The sequence below is a fragment of the Balaenoptera borealis genome, assembly GCF_965194805.1.
Source record: "Balaenoptera borealis genome assembly, chromosome: 7".
NCBI lineage: Eukaryota > Metazoa > Chordata > Mammalia > Artiodactyla > Balaenopteridae > Balaenoptera > Balaenoptera borealis.
Genome location: NC_138864.1, coordinates 116908921 through 116927391, shown reverse-complemented (window position 1 = coordinate 116927391; position 18471 = coordinate 116908921). Strand labels below are relative to the sequence as shown.

The window sequence follows — 18471 nt, the reverse complement described above, 5'->3', positions numbered from 1 at the left end:
TTGGGGTTTGTATTTGTTAGTCTTCTTGTACACTACCTTTTTTTGTCTCTCTGAGAACAGGAGCTATGTATTTCACTCAGGATCCTCTACCCCAAGTAATGTGCCTGAAATAGTTGGCACTAAATAGACATTTTTAGAATAAACACAGTGAAGTGTTCTTTACCATACAATGGTTTTTAAATGACCCGAGGAATGTATTCATTACTTTTACTTGTTTTACATACTAGTGCTCTTGAAAAGTTTTGTTTAGAAAAAAGATACAATCCTTGAAGGTGTTTCAAGGTAAGCCCTATGAGAACAGGGATTATGTCTGTTTTATTAACTTCTGTGTCCCAAACATATCTGAGCTAGTGCCTGGCACACAGTAGGTGCTAAAAAAATGTGTTGAATAAATGAAGATCCTCAGTTTTGAAGCATTCTACATACCAGGAATCCAGTTCCTTTCTCTATTAAGTTTTTAAATTCTTTTAATTAACTTATTTATTTTAATTGTGTTAAAACATACATAACATAAACTTTATCATTTTAAGCATTTTTAAGAGTATGGCGCCACGGCATTAAGTATATCCACACTGTTGTGCGACCAACACCACCTTCCTCCATTAAGTTTTTAGATTTTTAACCCCAATCTGCAACATGGCATTTCAAATCATTAGGAAGAGAAATGGTGAATTCTTATTACAAGGTCCTACATTAGTATGATATTAGCTGCTTTGTTTTCCACCTCTTCCTTTTACAAACTAGCAGCCTGCCATGATCCCTTCAGAAGCATCTCTGTCTCTGTCTCTCAATTTGCTCTTTCTCTCCCTTTCCTCCCCCTGCTTTCCCATCCCTCTCTTTCACCTTCTCTCAACCATTCACCCTTTACTTACTCTCTATCACATAAATTTAACTTTCTCATCAAATGTGAAAGGGTTTGATGTTTTTACAATCCAAACCCACTCTTTTACACATGAGGAAACAAAGTCCTTTAAAAGAATGTATGCATTCTCTCAAAAACAGCAGACATCCAATCAAGATGTTAGAATAAATGTTGTGTCCACTCATCTACCAAGTCATGCACTCCCTTCTCTCTCTGTGTATTTTTTGGGGTAAGTAGTTATAAAAGTATCTGCATCTGAATGAACATTTGTGATTCTACTGTCTAATGTCTAGATGTATACCTGCGTGCGTGTGTGTGTGTGTGTGTGTGTGTGTGTGTCTGTGAAGGGTCAAACTAACCCAGAGTGTGTTTAGGATTCTGCCTGAAGGCCTAGGATCACCTACAAATAGCAAAGAAGGAGAAATTTTTTTTAACTGACAATCCAAAGTGGAATATACAGAATCGATCCTCTAATTGATCCTTACCGACCCTACAGTAAAAGAATAAATAAACTCACCTTCTGCAACAGAAATAAGGCCCTTGACTTTGTTGGTTCAATAAGATGAGCTCACCCTTGAGTTCCCTGACCAGCTGATTCCTGATCCAGTGGATACAGACGTGACCTCCTGCAGAAGAGCCTGACCCACCCACACGTGACAATGAACTTGGGAAACCGTGCGCTGGAGCATAAGCTCCCTCAGGACAAGAACCACATGATGACTCTTTGTTCTCCTCCAACACACATATAACACATACGCACGGGGATGCACACCTTCCACAGAGACTGTGGGTTTTGTGTGTGTCTGCCTGGGAGCAGGTGAAGCCTCTGGTATTATGAAACCAAAACTAATACAACTATTTAATTTTTGGCTTACTTGTCCACCTTCCCCTTCGTGCTTCCCAAGGGCAAAGACACTTCATAGCATTCACTACTGCACATTATATTATATATTGATTAGTTCATTAGATATTATTTTTATTCCATCTGTATTTATTTATTGTTTGTCTCTCCCCCCATGGAATGTAAGCTTCTCCACAATACCCAGCCTCTAGGCCGTCAATAAATATTTGTGGAATGAAAGTGTATGTCCTTCATGTCTATAACCTCAGCACCTACCACAGTGAACAAAACGAACACTCAAAAAAAAAAAAAATACTCAAAATCACAGAACAAAAGGTGGACAAGCTTCTGTCGGCGGGTCTCAAGGCAAGGTGAGGTGCTTTGCTTTGAAATGACCTTCCTCTCAGTGCTAAGCTGGAGTCCTCCAGCAGGTCTCACCTTTGTGGATTCTAAAATTACTTCCTATTTTGTTATATCTTTGAAATAGCAAGTTTAATTTATTTCTTATTGAAGTTGATTTACAAAGTTATAGTTGATTTACAAAGTTGTGTTAGTTTCAGGTGTACAGCAAAGGGACCCTATTTCTTTTTTAGTTTGGGGAATCAGTATACCAGCCTCTTCTCCACCCACCCCTGCCCCGACAGACTCTATGGTGACAGTAGAGTGGAGTGGGTGAGTCTCCAAACCAGGAGCCAGAATTCAAATCCTGACGACTTCATTTCCTTATGATGAGATGTGGCAAGTTAATGGAGCTTTGTGTGTCTCAGTTTCCTCAACTGTAGAATAGAGATAAATAATAATAATACCCACTTCAGAGCAGTATTTTGAAGAATAAATTAGCTAATATATGTAAAACTCTTAGCAGAGTACCTGACAGCAAGTCTGATTACTATTAATCTTCCCACCCAGTCAACTTTGCAAGTTACTTTAATGGAGTCAGGAGAGGGAAAGGAGAGAAGAGAATTCTGTGAGTCAAACATGGAAAATTAGGGGCTTCGCTGGTGGCGCGGTTGTTAAGAATCTGCCTGCCAATGCAGGGGACACGGGTTCCAGCCCTGGTCCGGGAAGATCCCACATGCCACGGAGCAACTAGACCCGTGCGCCACAACTACTGAAGCCCGCGCGCCTGGAGCCCATGAGCCACAGCTATTGAGCCCGCGCTCTACAACGGGAGAGGCCACCGTATTGAGAGGCCCGCGCACCGCAGCGAGGAGTGGCCCTCACTAGCCGCAACTAGAGAAAAGCCCGCACGCAGCAACAAAGACGCAACGCGGCCAAAAATAAATAAATTAATTAATTAAATTTATTTAAAAAGAAAAACATGGAAAATTAATAAAATATAGATTTAGCACAATTGAACGTGAACTAAAGCCTTCTGCGAAACATTCAAGTAGCAAAGTTTCTTCAGGTGTAGAATACTCTTAAATTTAAGCCCAAGTTACCATGTTCAATTATCCTCATCTGAAATAAAGTATGTGCTTGCTCTTAGAGGCTATAGGCTCCATGTCGCCCTGTCCCATAGAACTTTCTGTGGTGATGGAAACATTCTCTAATCTGCACTGTCTGAAATGATGGCTACTGGATACATACAGTTACTGAGCATCTGTAATGTGACCAATGTGACTAAAGAAGTGATTTTTAAATTTTATTTAATTTTGGTTATTTTAAGTTAAGTAGCCACGTGTGGCTAGTGGCCATCCTATGGGCCGCACTGCACAGGGGATCTGAGATCACAAGCTCCTTGACTTGGCCCTCGCCTGCTCTCCAGCTGTTGGTCTGCTCCTCTCCCTCGCCCCAGAAATCAACACTCACATGGCCAAACTGCTGGTTCACACTTCCATGGCTGTGCATATGCTGGCCTCTTTGCCTGAAATGCCCTTCCTCCCCATCCACCTCCAAACTTCACGAAAATCTTGTTCAAATTTCATTTCCTCAGGGCAACTCTCCCTAACTCCTTTCCGCCTGACCTCATCCCACTGCCGACACAATCCAGCATCACCTCCTCCGTTTCTCTGCATCTGTTTCTGTTGCTCTCAGTGTCTTGTACTGTCACTTATTCTATGTGACACTAACAGACTATGGGAATTCTAAGGACCAGGTCTTATTCTCTCTTCGTTCTAGTGATATGTGCCCATCCCATAATACATGTGCAGTAAATATTTGCTGAGTAACATTATTAATTTGTGAATACGTGCAATGTTCCATTAAAATATACTTCAGAACATTGACCATCACTCCATGATTATGAAAACCATTTAGGTCAAATTCTATTATAAGGCTTATTTTCAAATAATAAAAAAGTTCTTAGAGTCTCAGTTGAAGGTCTGCTGATTTCACGCCATATCAATATCAGATTTCAGTACTAACCGAAGAATATACATGTTCCCTGGAACAAAATCCTGCCTGTAGCTGGTCCTCCTAAGGGTGTGGAAGTCTCTTGTATTTCAGAAGCTGATCCTGCCATTGATCTGTCCCCAGTGCAGTGACTTACTAGGGAGACACAGATGAGGTTGAAAAGCAGGAAGACAAGAGGACATGAGTATGGACACAGATGGGAATTCAAGAGTGACTGATCCTTGCTACATCCTCTACCCAAATCCTACCCTCGAGAAGGAAATAATTAAAATCTTATCTAATGTGAAAAATAATGATTGTGGGTGATATGTGTTTTTTCAATGACATGCGTTATCCAAAACTCTACTGTGTTACCTTTATTCCTTAGCAAAGCTTTTGCTCAAGAAATCCTCCTTGTTAAATTATGTAGCCTCTGTTGCAATATTAACCTGCCCTGAGAGCTACACTGGTTCATTTTCTATCACAATTTTCTGACTAATCCTTTATTTGGATTCCCACACAGTGTTCCTACAATAAGAATAAGCTCTTGATGGATAAGTTTCTGTGAACCTAACTTGTATATTTCCCAAGTACCAAGCATCTAGTGGATGTATTTTACAGAAGATTATCTTTCCTGCCCTCCAGGAACTTATGGTTCAATAAGACAAACAAATAAATACACAGTGATCAGAAATGCCTTTTTGTGGGTACAGTCATGTCAGCAGGGCAAGAAACGGATTCCAGAAAGAACATGAATCCAAAGGACTTTATCTTCAAATCAGATATGGATTTGACTTTTGTTTTCTTATTAATTATGTGGTTTTATTGTAAAATGCAAAAACAGCACTTTCTAATGTAATGAACATTGATTTAACAAATGATTGAGTTCTTTAGGGCTATATGATCATTTAGATAAATCTCTAGTTTTCCCATAATATTGACAGATTTTAAGCAGTCTTTTCTCTGATTTCCCTTTCCCCCTGCCCAACACATATCTCCAGAATTTTAATCGAAGATGTTTCCAAAAAAGACAAAGGCCTAAGATAGCTTTTGAGCCTGCTAATGAATACCATGAGAGAAATATCTTTCCCTAAGGTGTCCTAAAAGTAAATATAGGGATATCAATTTATTTTTTAACTTCCTCCTAAAATCTGTACTTCTAGGAGGAACATTAAGTCTAGAGGTTACATTCTATGTGCCATTGGAATTGCTTGTGAATTCTCCTAATATAACATGCACTTATTTCCAAAATATGTCCATCACTACTTAGAAAAAGCAGATCTGGCTTTCAAAGATTATGTTTTGAGATTAAAAATGAAGATAGTGACCTTAAGTCTCTCAGGATTTGTAAGGCTGGCATGCCATCTATCTCAATAATAACTAACAAGAATGTCAAATGGACAGAAACAGCCATGGTAAGCAAGTGCTTGCAGCTGACAGTGATTGCTGTATTTTGGGTGATGGGGAACAGCATTTGCATTAGTTCAAGAGAAATACGGTGCCCTCCCAACTCTAGGTATCAGTGTATTCAATCCCCCTGCTGGTCCATTTTCTGTTGCTTCAATTAAAAATCAGTCGATACAAAGTCAAAATGTTGTACATCCTTCCCCTACCCCTTTCCCCGTCACTGTGTTTCCAGCTTCACCGGAAGAACATGTCACTATGGTAACCAATCCCTCTGGTGCACAGACCAAGTCAACCTTTCTAGTCGGATCGCCAAGCAGAGCAACATGGAATCAAAGCTCTCAATGGAACCACCAGAAGCCATGAATTCCATCCCCCTTTTTCTAAGTGGGGTTAACCAGTACCAGACAGAAGGATACCAGGCTTGTTCCAGGAGATGTTCAAGAAAGGAAACTCAAGAATGTCCTTCAGCAAGTCCTACCAGTGTTTGTTAGTCATTATTAACATGAATTCTTCCTCACATGTCAGCTAACTTCCTACCATTCCAACTTTAATGAAAGCAGAAAATGACGGATAAAACAACATTTTCTGAATCTGAGAATCTGAAAACTGCTACAAAGTCACCCATTGTCAAAAACTATTCTGCTTCCTCTTGTTTTCCCACTTCTAAATCCAAACCCAAGTTGTTTTCTTCTGCAATTCTCTAATATCCTGTACAGCTTGACAAAGTTGTAGAGCTCCAAGCGGGACACCCTGCTCTAATAAGAGTCTAACCATGAAGCTGATGTGATATTTGTAATAGTAACACATTCTTAACTAAATCAGCTAAAATCCTCGTCATTCTACAGAAGCTGTAAAACAAACATTAAGATGGATTCTTTTTCTGGACCTACCCCACCTAAATCTAAATCCATACCCACTGTTAGTCTTTCTTAAACAATTGACTTTTTTTCAAATTAACAATTTTTTTCTGATCCGTTTCAACATTTTTATAAGTCAAAGAATATCAGTTCTCACATATAAGATTTAAAAACAGCAGCAACCTTGCATTATAATTATTGAGACATTAAGAAACTGCTTGGTATCTTGGCCACAAAGACTTTGCAGATAACAGCATTGTTTTCACTTTGGTATCACCACTTAATAGATGAAGAAAATGAAGGGAGTTGCGGGGAACAAGACTTATAAAATTGCACCACATCTTCTAGGGTGCAGCTACCATCAATGCATATTCCAGGATGCATATTCCCTTCTTCAGAGCAGTATTAGTATACATCGAAACAATATCTCAGCAGGCTAACGGAACAGGATGGTCCCCAAAGTATAAATCATGCAAGATTTACAAACTGCATCAGATGAACAGACTTTTAAAAATTTATGTGATCATATTGAAGTATCAGATAAATTTTTATCATTAGCAAACGCAGTTTGTTTTCTGTTTTGGTATACTTTGGGTATTTTTTATACAAATCTTCTGAAAATAGTATTTTTTTCTCTGAAGTACCCACTTTGGTGCTGCTGGAAGAACTACTTTTTGTGTGCTTATTAGATCTTGCTCATATTCAATGTGCATAAGACACTTTTGTCAACCACTTTCTCAAAATGAGAAATCAAGAATTGTGGTATGATGCTACAGGTCAACGGGCTGTTGGGGTGAAACAGGGCAGGGGCTGTGATTTATTAATGTTTATATGACCAATGCCTGCAGTATGCCTGGTATAGCATAGCACTTAAACGCTTCCGGCATGAATAAGGCCTTCTCTGTGAGATGTTTTCCCAAATTTCCCTTGATGAATCAGTTCAACATCTAAAACAAAGATTAAAACTAGGAGTGTGTCTACGCCGACAAATCACTCTTAAAGGGCTTCCTCTACTAAAAGCAGAACATTATAGATTCCTTCCTTTTCGGAGACTACTGAAGCCATTTCCCTGTGTAAAAACCCTGGACCATGAGATTCTACTGGAATCGCATCAGACAAAACGCAAGACAAGAGGCCGGGTAGAGAGAGGTAAGCCTCCATTACCAGCTACTCGGAGGCAAGATCTGGCCACTGCAAGGCTCAGCCGAGCCTGGACAACCTGACCTCCTGGAACCAGGGGGCCTGAGAGACTGCGGCCGCGCAAGGGAGGAGAGGGCGGCCCGGCCCAGAGGCGCCGGTCTCTCCGCAGCGCCACGCGTCGCGGCGAGCGCTTACCTTTCCGAATCAGGGCCGCGATCTCCGGGTCGAAGCCCTGTCGGTGGCACTTCCTCCAGAGGCCCGTGTTGGTGGAGTTGTACTGCCGGCTGCACTCGTCGGCGGGGCTCATGGCGAAGAGCTGCCGGCGATTCCGGGCGCGGAGGAGTGTGCCCTCCCAGCGGTCCAGGCGCGAGCGGCTGGCCCGGAGCGGCAAGTTGTTGTTGTTGTTGTAAATGAAGCCAGGGTCGACCCGGCGCGTGTTGAAGGCCTTGCACCTGTCCCTGTGCTTCCTGGCGTCCGTCTCGTACCAGTGGTCTGAGCAGACGGCCACGGCCAGCATGCCCAGGGCGCAGAGCGCTAGCGAGAGGCCCGTGTAGAGCAGGAACCTTCCGGCAGCCATGCCTCCGCTTCGCGGCTACACCGTGGGCATGACCCGCCGCAGCCTCGCCTTCCCTCCGCGCGCCCGGAACACAGCTGCGGGCGGGCTGCCGAGCCAAGGAGGGGGAGGGGGCAGGAGGGGGGCTCGCGCAGCGGCGCCCCCTCGGCCCCCGGCTGCCGGTGCGCAGCCCAGGGACTGCGGGAACGCGGGCGGGCAGCCTAAAAAGTTCTCATCCGGAGAGGCTCCGGCAAGCCTCTGCGCATCCTGCGGAGCAGGTGCAGCCTCAGGCGGCGGCGAGCCAGACACGGCCGCCTCCCGCCCCCTCCCGGCTCGGCAGGAAGCGACTGCTCCGAACCGGCCGCGGCCGCACTCAGCCGGGCTTCGGGCGACGCTGCCCTCGGGCCGGAAACCAAACACCGAATGCCCTCGGCTGCGGCTGGGCTCCTGGGCTTTCTTTGTGTAGGGTGGCGACGGGACCCACTCGCTTGGCTTTCTTGGGAGGGGGCTGGGGGGGGGACGGTGTCTATCAGGAGGAGCCGCTAGACGACAGGATGAACTGAAACACCCGCGATGCGGCCGGCCAGCGAAGGAAACCTCCAGATGCCAGGGCTGCCTGCCCTGCGTCCCGCCTGGGTCTCCCTCTCAGCCACTCTCCCCCTTCCGGTCTGCGAGAGAAGAAATGTTCTTCCTCTCTGGGTCGGGTCTTTTAAAAATCTCTGTCCTCTGGTCACCAGCAGGTCCTTTGCTCCTTCTGGCCAGCGCGCTGCGCTCAGAGGCGGGCTCCCAGTCGGCGCACGGTCTCGGCCGACCTTTCCCCGCGAGCTCCCGGGTCGTCTGCCTCTTGCTTCGCCATTCAGGCGGCCCCTCGGGCCGACGGAGCGGTCACCCGGACGGCGTTACCGGACGAGCCTTGGCCGGGGGTTTGCGGCGACGGGGCGGCAGCTCGCGGGCGCGAGAGGCGGGCTGCGCCGAGGAGGGCGCACCCGGCAGGGCGCACCACGCGGGGCTCGCGGAGCTCGGCGCAGGGCGCCTTCAACACCATGGACAGGTCGCGCGATGGCTGCGCCCCGCCAGCCAAGCACCCAGCCCCGGGGGCGTCATGCCGCCCTCCCCAGTGCCGTCTTCCTCCTGGAGTGTCCACCCGGCCACCTTCAGACCCGCCTCTCCCGCGGCGCCTCCGCCTCACTTCATCTGGCTCCCGGGTAGCCCCGGGAACGTGCTGCCCGGGAGCTGCTGGTACCCAGAAAAACAACTGCCCCGGCCCTTCAACACAATCCGCCCCCTTCTCCTTACACCTGAGCCCCGGCACTCTAGCACCCCGTCTGCGCTGCCCAACTGGGGTCAGCCGCTCTCAGATTGCAGCATTTTCTTCGCAGCCCACCCAGGAGCTGAGCTGCCGGCTCACTCGGCAGCGTGCAGAGAATCGCATCCCAGCCTCGGCCTTCCACGATCAGGCTCCCGGCGAGGTGGTCGCCGAGGTGAATGGGGCGAGGGTGGGGGAGGGAGGCTGGGTCGCTCAGCTTCCCCTCCCGGCCTCCTCCTCTAGCCGCGGCGGCTCCGGGGCCTTGCGGTCTCGGCCGGTGTCGGGGAGCGAGAGCCCAGGCTGCGCCCGGGAGGCTCGGGAAATCGCATCGCCCGGTTGCGGGCGCTGTAGGAAGCCGCTGCTGTGCTCGCTCGGGCGCCGGGCGCTGCAGCCTTGGCTAAAACCCACAGACGAGAACACGGAGCGCGCAGCCAAAAGCTAGTGATGTCATCCGTGCAACGTGAGCCTCATCTCTTATTTTTCTAGCATTCTTAAAGATAAAGTGCACCATTTCCCAGGCAAAATGTCTAAGCCTTATTCTTTGACCAGGCAAGTCAATGGTGTCTAGAGAGGTTTGTGCCCAACCACATCCATATTTATGCACATATACATACATGTGGTATGTAGCATGTTTACACGCATTAGTATTAAATTAGGGATGTTGCCTCCATCTCCTGTTTATCTCTTTTCAGTAGTGAAAATTCCCTTAAATCGAAGAAAAGACTGCTTATTGCGGAGTCGGCATTCAGAGGGGCTGAGGAAGTTCCCTGCATCCCCGGTTTCGGTCGCTGATGTCCTGGATTGTATGCGATCTTTGTTTTCCCCAGAAAGCCACAAGCGCTATCCTATTAGCTACAGGCGTTTCCACCCAGGGCTGAGCGCGTGTCCGCGGGGTTGTCACTGCCAGCCCCGGTCCAGCCCCACGCCAGCGCCAGACACCCCGACTCACACCCACCTCCACTTGCCTCCACTTCCCTCCTCAGAGGGAAAAGAAAAAAGAAAATTGACTGATCTTTTCCAGACAAGAGGAACAGAATTTTCATGGGGGGGGGTTGCTTAATAGACATTTTGAAAACGCCCAGGGGCTCGCGCTTTGAGGAGGGGAAGTGGGGCTAAACGAAACCTCGGTGCGGGCTTTGTCCTTATCCGGGTGGGGGCTGGATGAGGGCTCTGAGAGGTGTCGCGGGTAGACCCCAGACCTTGAGCGAGTGGGCCCCGAGCGAGCCCAGCTTCATCCGCCCGGCTCACGTGAGACGGCGCCGCAGGGCTGGGAGCCTCCCTCCCAGGTCGAAACCCTAGGTTCTTCACTCTAAGCCTCACCCCTCATTTTCACCCTCATTCCAAAGCCGAGGGCCTGCACTGCCGGGTAAAGAGCTGCCCTGGGGAGAAAGAGAGGGTCCGGTACCCTGCTTTGAACAACTGGGCCTGCGATCCAAAATGAGCGCACCTCCACCATATTCTTTTTGTCTTTTTTCCTCCTTCCTGCATTTTGAAAATCGCGAACGAGGCGTTTCAGTGCCATCTAGTGGGGGAGGGGCGTGCCTCGCTTTTCGTCCCTGATGCTGCAATGGGACTTGCTGAAGGGACAGCAGAGACGGAGGATGTCCGCTCGGTTCTTGGGTGCCCGGCTGGTCGCGGGCTGCAGGCATGCCCCCTCTGCCAGATCCCGGTCCCGGGAGCTAAGGCGGAGCTAAGCGACTTCGGCCACAATGTCTTCTCACTTTCTTTCTACACTTCTCTTACCCGCTCTCCCTCCCTCAACCCTGAAAAAAAACAGAAACAAGTGCAGACACTTCGTACACAGGCAGGCAATGTCTTCAATTTCTGGAGCTATTTTCTTCGGTAAAGCCCAGAGCACTTTTAAGTTAGCAGTGTGCCTGCCTTTGACAATAGGAAGGAGGCAGAAAGGCGAAATGACATCTACAAGGTCACTCGGGAAGCTGGGGCACAGCCAGCAGTAGAGCCTCAGTCTCCTGGTACCCAACTCTCCTGCCCCTGAGAACCAGCTGAAAGAGGTGCCCCTGAGACCTCTGGAAGCCCAGGCAGCTGCTATTCGCAATAAATGTACTTTTTCATTTTGTCTGTATCCTTCCTCTCTCTGCCATTATTCCACTCCTTTCTTGCTCTTGCTTTGTAACTTTTTCTCCTGGCCTGTGCCTTAGGCCTGCTTCTAATGATGTGCCTTGCCCCTCCCTCATGGTCTTCCTGAGCAGTCCTGAGGGGGGAAGGGACCCAAATGCACAATGTCATCATCTTTTCTGAACATTATTAAAGTTGTATTTTGAAATGTTTGTCCTCCATCCCCAAAACCCTATGAAAGACACTGATTAGAGGCCTTCTTTAAAGTGCAATGTTCTTGGACAGCCCTAAACCGTTTGGAGATGATCCTGGTCTTTGGGGCTAAAAAGATGGTGGATTCTTCCTCTAGACTATATGACTACAGGATTTTCTTTTCTCAGTTGAGTGATCTACATTTCTTCCTTCTGTCTTCTTCCAATTCCTCATTAGTTACGGCTTCACAGTCTCTGTATTTCCAACCTAATCCTTCCCATTCGCACCTACACTGGCCTAGGATCACAGAAGCTCAAAATTGGAAGGAACTTTAGAGTTACCCACACAATAACGCATGAATCTCTTCAAGAACATTTCCCAAAAAAGTGACTGACCGGCTTCTGCTAGCACACTTGCAGTGATGGAAAAATCACTGTGTTGGGGGACTTACCTGGTGGTCCAGTGGTAAAGAATCTGCCTTACAATGCAGGGCATGCGGGTTCCATGTCTGGTCAGGGAACTAAGATCCCACATGCCGTGGGGCAACTAAGCCCGCGCGCCACAAATACTGAGCTCGCACGCCTCAGCTAGAGAGCCTGCGTGCCGCAGACTACAGAGCCCACACGCCCTGGAGCCTACGCGCCACAACTAGAGAGAGAAAACCCGCACACCACAGCTAGAGAGAAGACCGCGTGCCGCAACAAAAGATCCCACATGCCTCAAGGAAGATCCCGCGTGCCGCAACTAAGACCCGACACCGCCAAAAATAAATAAATAATAAATAAATCTTTAAAAAAAGAAAAAGAAAAATCACTGTCTTGGAAAGCACTACTGGATGGTGCACGTGGTTACACAGGCCTTCCTTATCCTAAGTCTTATCCTAGGTCCCTGGAATCCTACCCATTGGCCTTCGAGAAGCCCACAGATACCTGATCCCTCTTCCATATAATGGTCTTTCTCATATTTGACATCAGCCATCATGTTCTCTCTAAGCCTTCTTCCCTCCAAGCTAAACATGCTTTCTTCATTTCCTCCTTGTGCTTGCTCCTACTGGGTCTCTAATACCCTCTGATTGTTAGTGCTTCTTGCATCCAATAGTGCTCCTGGATCTAACAGTCATGGCATGACCCATGTAGAACTAATGATCCTCACCCCCTCTTCCAGGAGACTACAAGTCATCCCTTTGGAATGCTATCCTAGGATCTTGCCCCGAAATGACATTAAGATCATTGATTTGCAATTTGTGAAATCTACATTTTTGAAATTTGGAATTCTATTTGCACACACACACACACACAGGCACACACACACATCTATTTTTAAGTTCACATTCTCCAGGCTTTCTCCAAGGTCAACATCAGAGGTTCAGAGATATCATTAAAAGTTCTTTCAGTTTCCTGGGGTACAGTACACACAGAGCAGATAGATGCTCTCCTATAATTTTTTCACCCATTGTGAACTACCTTCAGTTATCATAATTGTTCTACCCTACACCCTACCTTCAGTCTGAAAATCACTCTCCTTGACATTGTCAATTGGAAGCAAAATAAAGGTTGATGAGGTGTGCTTTCTCTTAGCCGTCCATCAATATTACATCATTGCCCAGAGAAAAGGCCCTCTGTATATTCTTATTTTTATTTTCCTAATTAACTTTGCACAACTTGGACATTATTTGAAACCCAAAAGTTATCTTCCACTTTAGCCCACTGACAAAGTCCCCGAAGTCTGTGACACGCTAGTACTTATACTTGAATAGGTACACTTCTTTCCTTATGAAGACCTTCTTCCCAAATCTCTCCTCATCAGAGTCATATTGGTGTGCTTACCTACTTTCCTCCTTTTTTTCCTTATTAGGGTCATTATGGCAAAAGGCTATTTTCATCTCACCCCTCGGTTTCTAAGTCCTCTCCTTGCTTTTATTTTCTTCTTCCTCCACCACAGCATCATATTAATCTTCTTAAATTCTACAGTCCTTTACTCAAAATTCTGCAGTGATTTCATTTTGCCTGTACAGTAAAGTTCAAACTCCGTACCCCACATAAAGCCCCCCAAAGGCTTCAGCCAATTTTCTAAAGCTGACCATCACATTCCCTTAGACACACCCTCCGTTCTAACCAGGCAGCCCTCTAAACATATTTTGAAAAGCCCCACATTGGCATCATTCCTCTTGCCCATAAAATATTTAACTGCTCTGCTTTTTAAAGTTCTTACAATTACAGGTGCCTCATATCAATAGGTCAAATAAATATCATTTGATCATCTCACTAGAAGCTGAAAAGACAACCAATTAAACCCAACAAACATTCTTGATATTTAAAAGCTCTTCCTATACTAGGAATGGGTTAAAATGAATAAGATAAAAAAAAAAATTAATAAGATCATCTCCTGCATAAAGGAAGTATTTTAAACTAGTAGGAATAAAACAAATAACACAACAGGAAACCGGGCAAAGATTATAAAAAGACAATTTACAGAAGAAGAAATTCAAATGGGAAATTAACATACGGGAAAAAACTCAATCTCACTAGTAATCAGGGAATACAATTTTTTTAAATACTGCTTTTTACCCATCAGATGGAAAAAAATTACATGTCTGTTAATGTCAAGTGTTGGTCAGGGCATAAGGAAACGTGTTCCCATGCAAGGCTGATAGGAGAGTAAACTGACACTGCCACACTGGAGGACAATTTGGAGTAGCTGTTAAGATGAAAAATACAGGTTTGTTATGACCCAACGGATGTGCTTCTAGGTATTTAGCCTGCAGAGCACTTGTACAACAGGCAAAGAGTATATTCATTATACTACCTATATTAGTTTCCTAGCGTTTCTATGACAAAGTATCACAAACTATGTGTCTTAAAACATCAGAAATGTATCATCACACAGTCCTAGAGGCTAGAAGTCCAAAATCAAGTTGTTAGCGGGACCATGCTCCCTCTGGAACCTGTAGGGGACAATCATTCCTGGCCTCTTCTAACCTCCAGTGTCTGCTGGCAATTCTTGACATTTCCCAGTTTATAGATGCTTCACTCCAGTCTTTGCTTGTGTCAGCACATGAACATCTTCTCTCACATCATCCTTTCCTCTGTCTCCAAATTTCTCTCTTCTTATAAGGACACTAGTCTCATTGGATTAAGAGCCTAGCCTACTCCAGCATAACCTCATCCTAACTAACTACATCTACAATGACAGTATTTCTAAATAAGACCATATTTTGAGGGCATGAGGATAAGGACTTCAACATACCTTTTGGGGGGGACACTATTTAACCCATGACTTTACCTTTCATGTAAAAAAGAAAGGGACATAAGAAAATATTCATATGTCTGCTTATTTGTGCAAAATTAAAGGATGATGGAAGAACCAAGAAGCCAAGCAGGCAACAGGAAGTTGATAACAAAAAGCCACTACCACCCCTCAGCTGAAGGCAGGCTCACCCCTAACAAAGAGCTCAGGGCAAGCATACAAATGGAGGCTCACATACCATATGTCTAAATGTTTAAAAGGCAGAAGTCAAATGAAAAATTGTTAACTAAAAATTTTCTATCATTCTACCTGACAAATACCTTTATGATGACAGAAATTTCAAATATGTGTAAAGTTATGGTTTTTGTATGAAAAAAAGTTGGCAAAATATCAAAGACAACCAGATTAATTATTATTGCTCGTGCATTGATGGGCCAACAACATGAAAGTGAGTAAAATAAAGACTTCATAATTAACTTGTAATATGTGTATCATAAGATTTAATCTTCTTGACTTTTATTTCAGAAAAATCATTCTATTGTTATAACCAGGATTTTCACATAATATTATATTCCATTGATGATAATGCCAAATGTTTTTGACAACTGTTTTTGATTCACTGTAGTTTCTAGATAGTTTTTTTTTAATTAATTTCAATTTGGAGAAACTTTACTGAGGCAATAACACTTCTATTGGAAATGTCAATAAAATTCTTAAAGCAATACTTACATTTGGAATTTTACATGTTACATTCAAGCATTGTAACAATCACATATGACAAATTATTGTTAATGCAAAAAATACTATATTACTTTCACCATATAAATCATTATCACATACAGCATGATTTTTACTATCTCTTAAAGTAACATCTATATCCACACAATATTTATTAAGTTCTTCTTTCAAATATTTAAATGTCAGAATGAAGAAAACCAAAAATCGCAGCACATTGCTTAATTTATTCAAATCTCTCTACAAGACCATAACTTGATCAATAATGGTTGGAAAATAGTTACTACAGACATTACTTTGGGATTAATTGTATGTGAACCTTCTTTAAAGTCATAAAAACATTTGCATTTCCTTGTTCTAATTTCCTTATATATATATTTTTTAATTAATTAATTAATTTATTTTTGACTGCGTTGGGTCTTCGTTTCTGTGCAAGGGCTTTCTCTAGTTGCGGCAAGCGGGGGCCACTCTTCATCGCGGTGCGCGGGCCTCTCACTATCGCGGCCTCTCTTGTTGGGAGCACAGGCTCCAGACGCGCAGGCTCAGTAGTTGTGGCTCACGGGCCCAGTTGCTCCGCGGCATGTGGGATCTTCCCGGACCAGGGCTCGAACCCGTGTCCCCTGCATTGGCAGGCAGACTCTCAACCACTGCGCCACCAGGGAAGCCCTAATTTCCTTATATTTTATTGGAATATCACTTTTGGTTCTACATAGTTCATTTCTATCTAGAAAACCATTTTCTTTACAATTTTAAAATATTTTTAATCCCTTTAAGTGAGAAATTGCCAAATTTAGATATGCTTTTTTATATTAAAAATAGCAAGCAACAGTTCGTATCAAAAAATTTTGGATAGCTCAAATCCAAAGTTAATTTCATTTTCCACCAAAGACCACATTTTTCTCTGTATTTAAAGATCTTCTATTGTTTCATTTAGCTATCCTAGTATATCTTACATCCTTTCTCAATTAAATTTAATGGCTTTAACAACATTTAATTGACATTTCCATTATGTGTCTTAAGTGGCTATAAAGTCAAATTTAAATGTATTTCATCTATGGATAGATTCAAGACATATCATAAATAATCTCTGAGTTTCCCCAAAGAACTTCATGACTATTGGCTCAGTTGAGGCCACATCGCTAGAAACAAATTCAAACTACGTTCCACACAAATTATAAAGAATATTTCTGGATTGGGGGCCAAAATTCAGATTAGGTCTAGAGAAATACACTTGTAGTTTAAGAGCAATATGAATTGCAAGAGCATAATATTGTAAAAAGTTCCTCAGTTACTGTGTGCTACTGTTCAAAATACCACGCTAATTCATGTGTAACTCCAGAGCCGTGAATTGGAACACAAAGGGAAGCAAGAAAATGGATGCTCATCACTCCTGGGAAATGATGCTTCCTTATTCAAAACTCTACTGTGGGCCTGCTATCTGGGAGGAAGGCTTTGACAAGTTAATCATTTCATCTTTTCTTTTATCAAAGTGCCTCCACCCTCAGATCCTCTCAGCACTCCAAAGCAGTATCTATCACCAACATCAGCAGCAACTCAACCCGCACAACTTAAAGGCATTCAGATGCAGTTGTCTTTTGTTTTGAGGACAGAGGGCAAGAGGTATAGAAAAGCATCTCCTTGGGGCCTGTTCTGCGTTAACCAGAAGAACAGATGTTTTGGGTTGCAAGCTATGCTATGCCAGTACTGATGCCGGATCCCAAGACATAAAGGCAACCATGAGGTCTTCAACAGTTATTCTGTGTGTGTTTGTGATATGTGGGCCCTCTAAAACAAGGGGTCTAGGGCAAGGGTGCTCTTGCTGGGGGCTGAGGGCAGCCTAGCTGGAGGAATAAAAAGAGGTCCTGAGCCCAGAAACCAGATCACCCAACAGATGCAGGAACCATGGAAACACCTGTCTGGCCAGAGCTGGAACCATGAATTGAGGCAGCTGTGGCTGGAGTTGTTACCTGCGGCCGAGAATAGGGGAGAGATACTCTGGATGCTCCCTTTCTTTTGTTCGTTAATCTCTTCCCAGGACCTCCCATTGGCTGAACCCAGATGGACACCAGCTGACATGGGAGCCTCAGGATATGTAGCCTACAAATGTCAGCCCCCTGCAGTAGAACTGAGCAAGGAAAATCAAGGAACAAATCTGAGGGCAAACAGGCCAGGATGGACTGGCCCAGAGGGGATATTTCCATAAAATCAGGACCAAGACAAGTATGCTCTCTCTACCACCACTATTTAATAATGGGGTGGGGTGGGGGGTGGGGGTTGGTAATGAAAACTCAAAAGAAAAAAACCAAACAACTATTAACACCAATAAGAGAGTTCAATAAGATGGCCTGATATGAGAAACATACACAGGAATCAATACATTCTAATATAATAGCAACTAATTGTTAGAACAACTACTGGAAAAGTATCCTATGCACAGTAACAACAACACACAAACAAACAAAAAACACCCTATAATATACTTAAGTGTAACAGTTACAAAGAAAGTGAAGGCTTTATATGAAGAAAACCACAAAATTTTATCGATAGACATAAATGACCCGAAAAGATGTAGAAACCTACCATGTTCCTGGATGAAACAACTCAATACTGTTAAAATGCCAATGCTTTACAAAATCATTCATATATTTACCACAGTTCCAATCAAAATTTCAATAGGTTTTATTGAAACCTAGGTATTTATTGGAAAATAATTCTAAAGTGCATTTGTAAAAATCTACTAGTGAGAATAGCTAAGATATTTTTCTGTGATAATTTCTCTCTCATAAGTATGTATGTATGCATTATTTATTTATTTATTTTTGGCTGCACTGGATGTTCGTTGCTGCACGTGGGCTTTCTATAGTTGTGGCGAGCGGGGTTGGGGGGGCTATTCTTCATTGCGGTGCGCGGGCTTCTCAT

The 18471-nt window shown here is 44.3% G+C and overlaps 1 protein-coding gene across 4 annotated transcripts in view; it reads right to left on the bottom strand.

The window, feature by feature from the left end:
- Positions 1–9758, bottom strand: part of TMEM178B (transmembrane protein 178B) — a 366100-nt gene extending 356342 nt beyond the window's left edge. For all 4 annotated transcript variants that reach the window (XM_082400374.1, XM_082400375.1, XM_082400377.1 and 1 more), the window contains exon 1: positions 7637–9758. In XM_082400374.1, the coding sequence (XP_082256500.1) occupies positions 7637–8018 (382 nt within the window). In that variant the 5' untranslated portion in view covers positions 8019–9758. The remainder of the gene's footprint in view (positions 1–7636) is intronic.
- Between the last annotated feature and the right edge of the window lie 8713 nt (positions 9759–18471).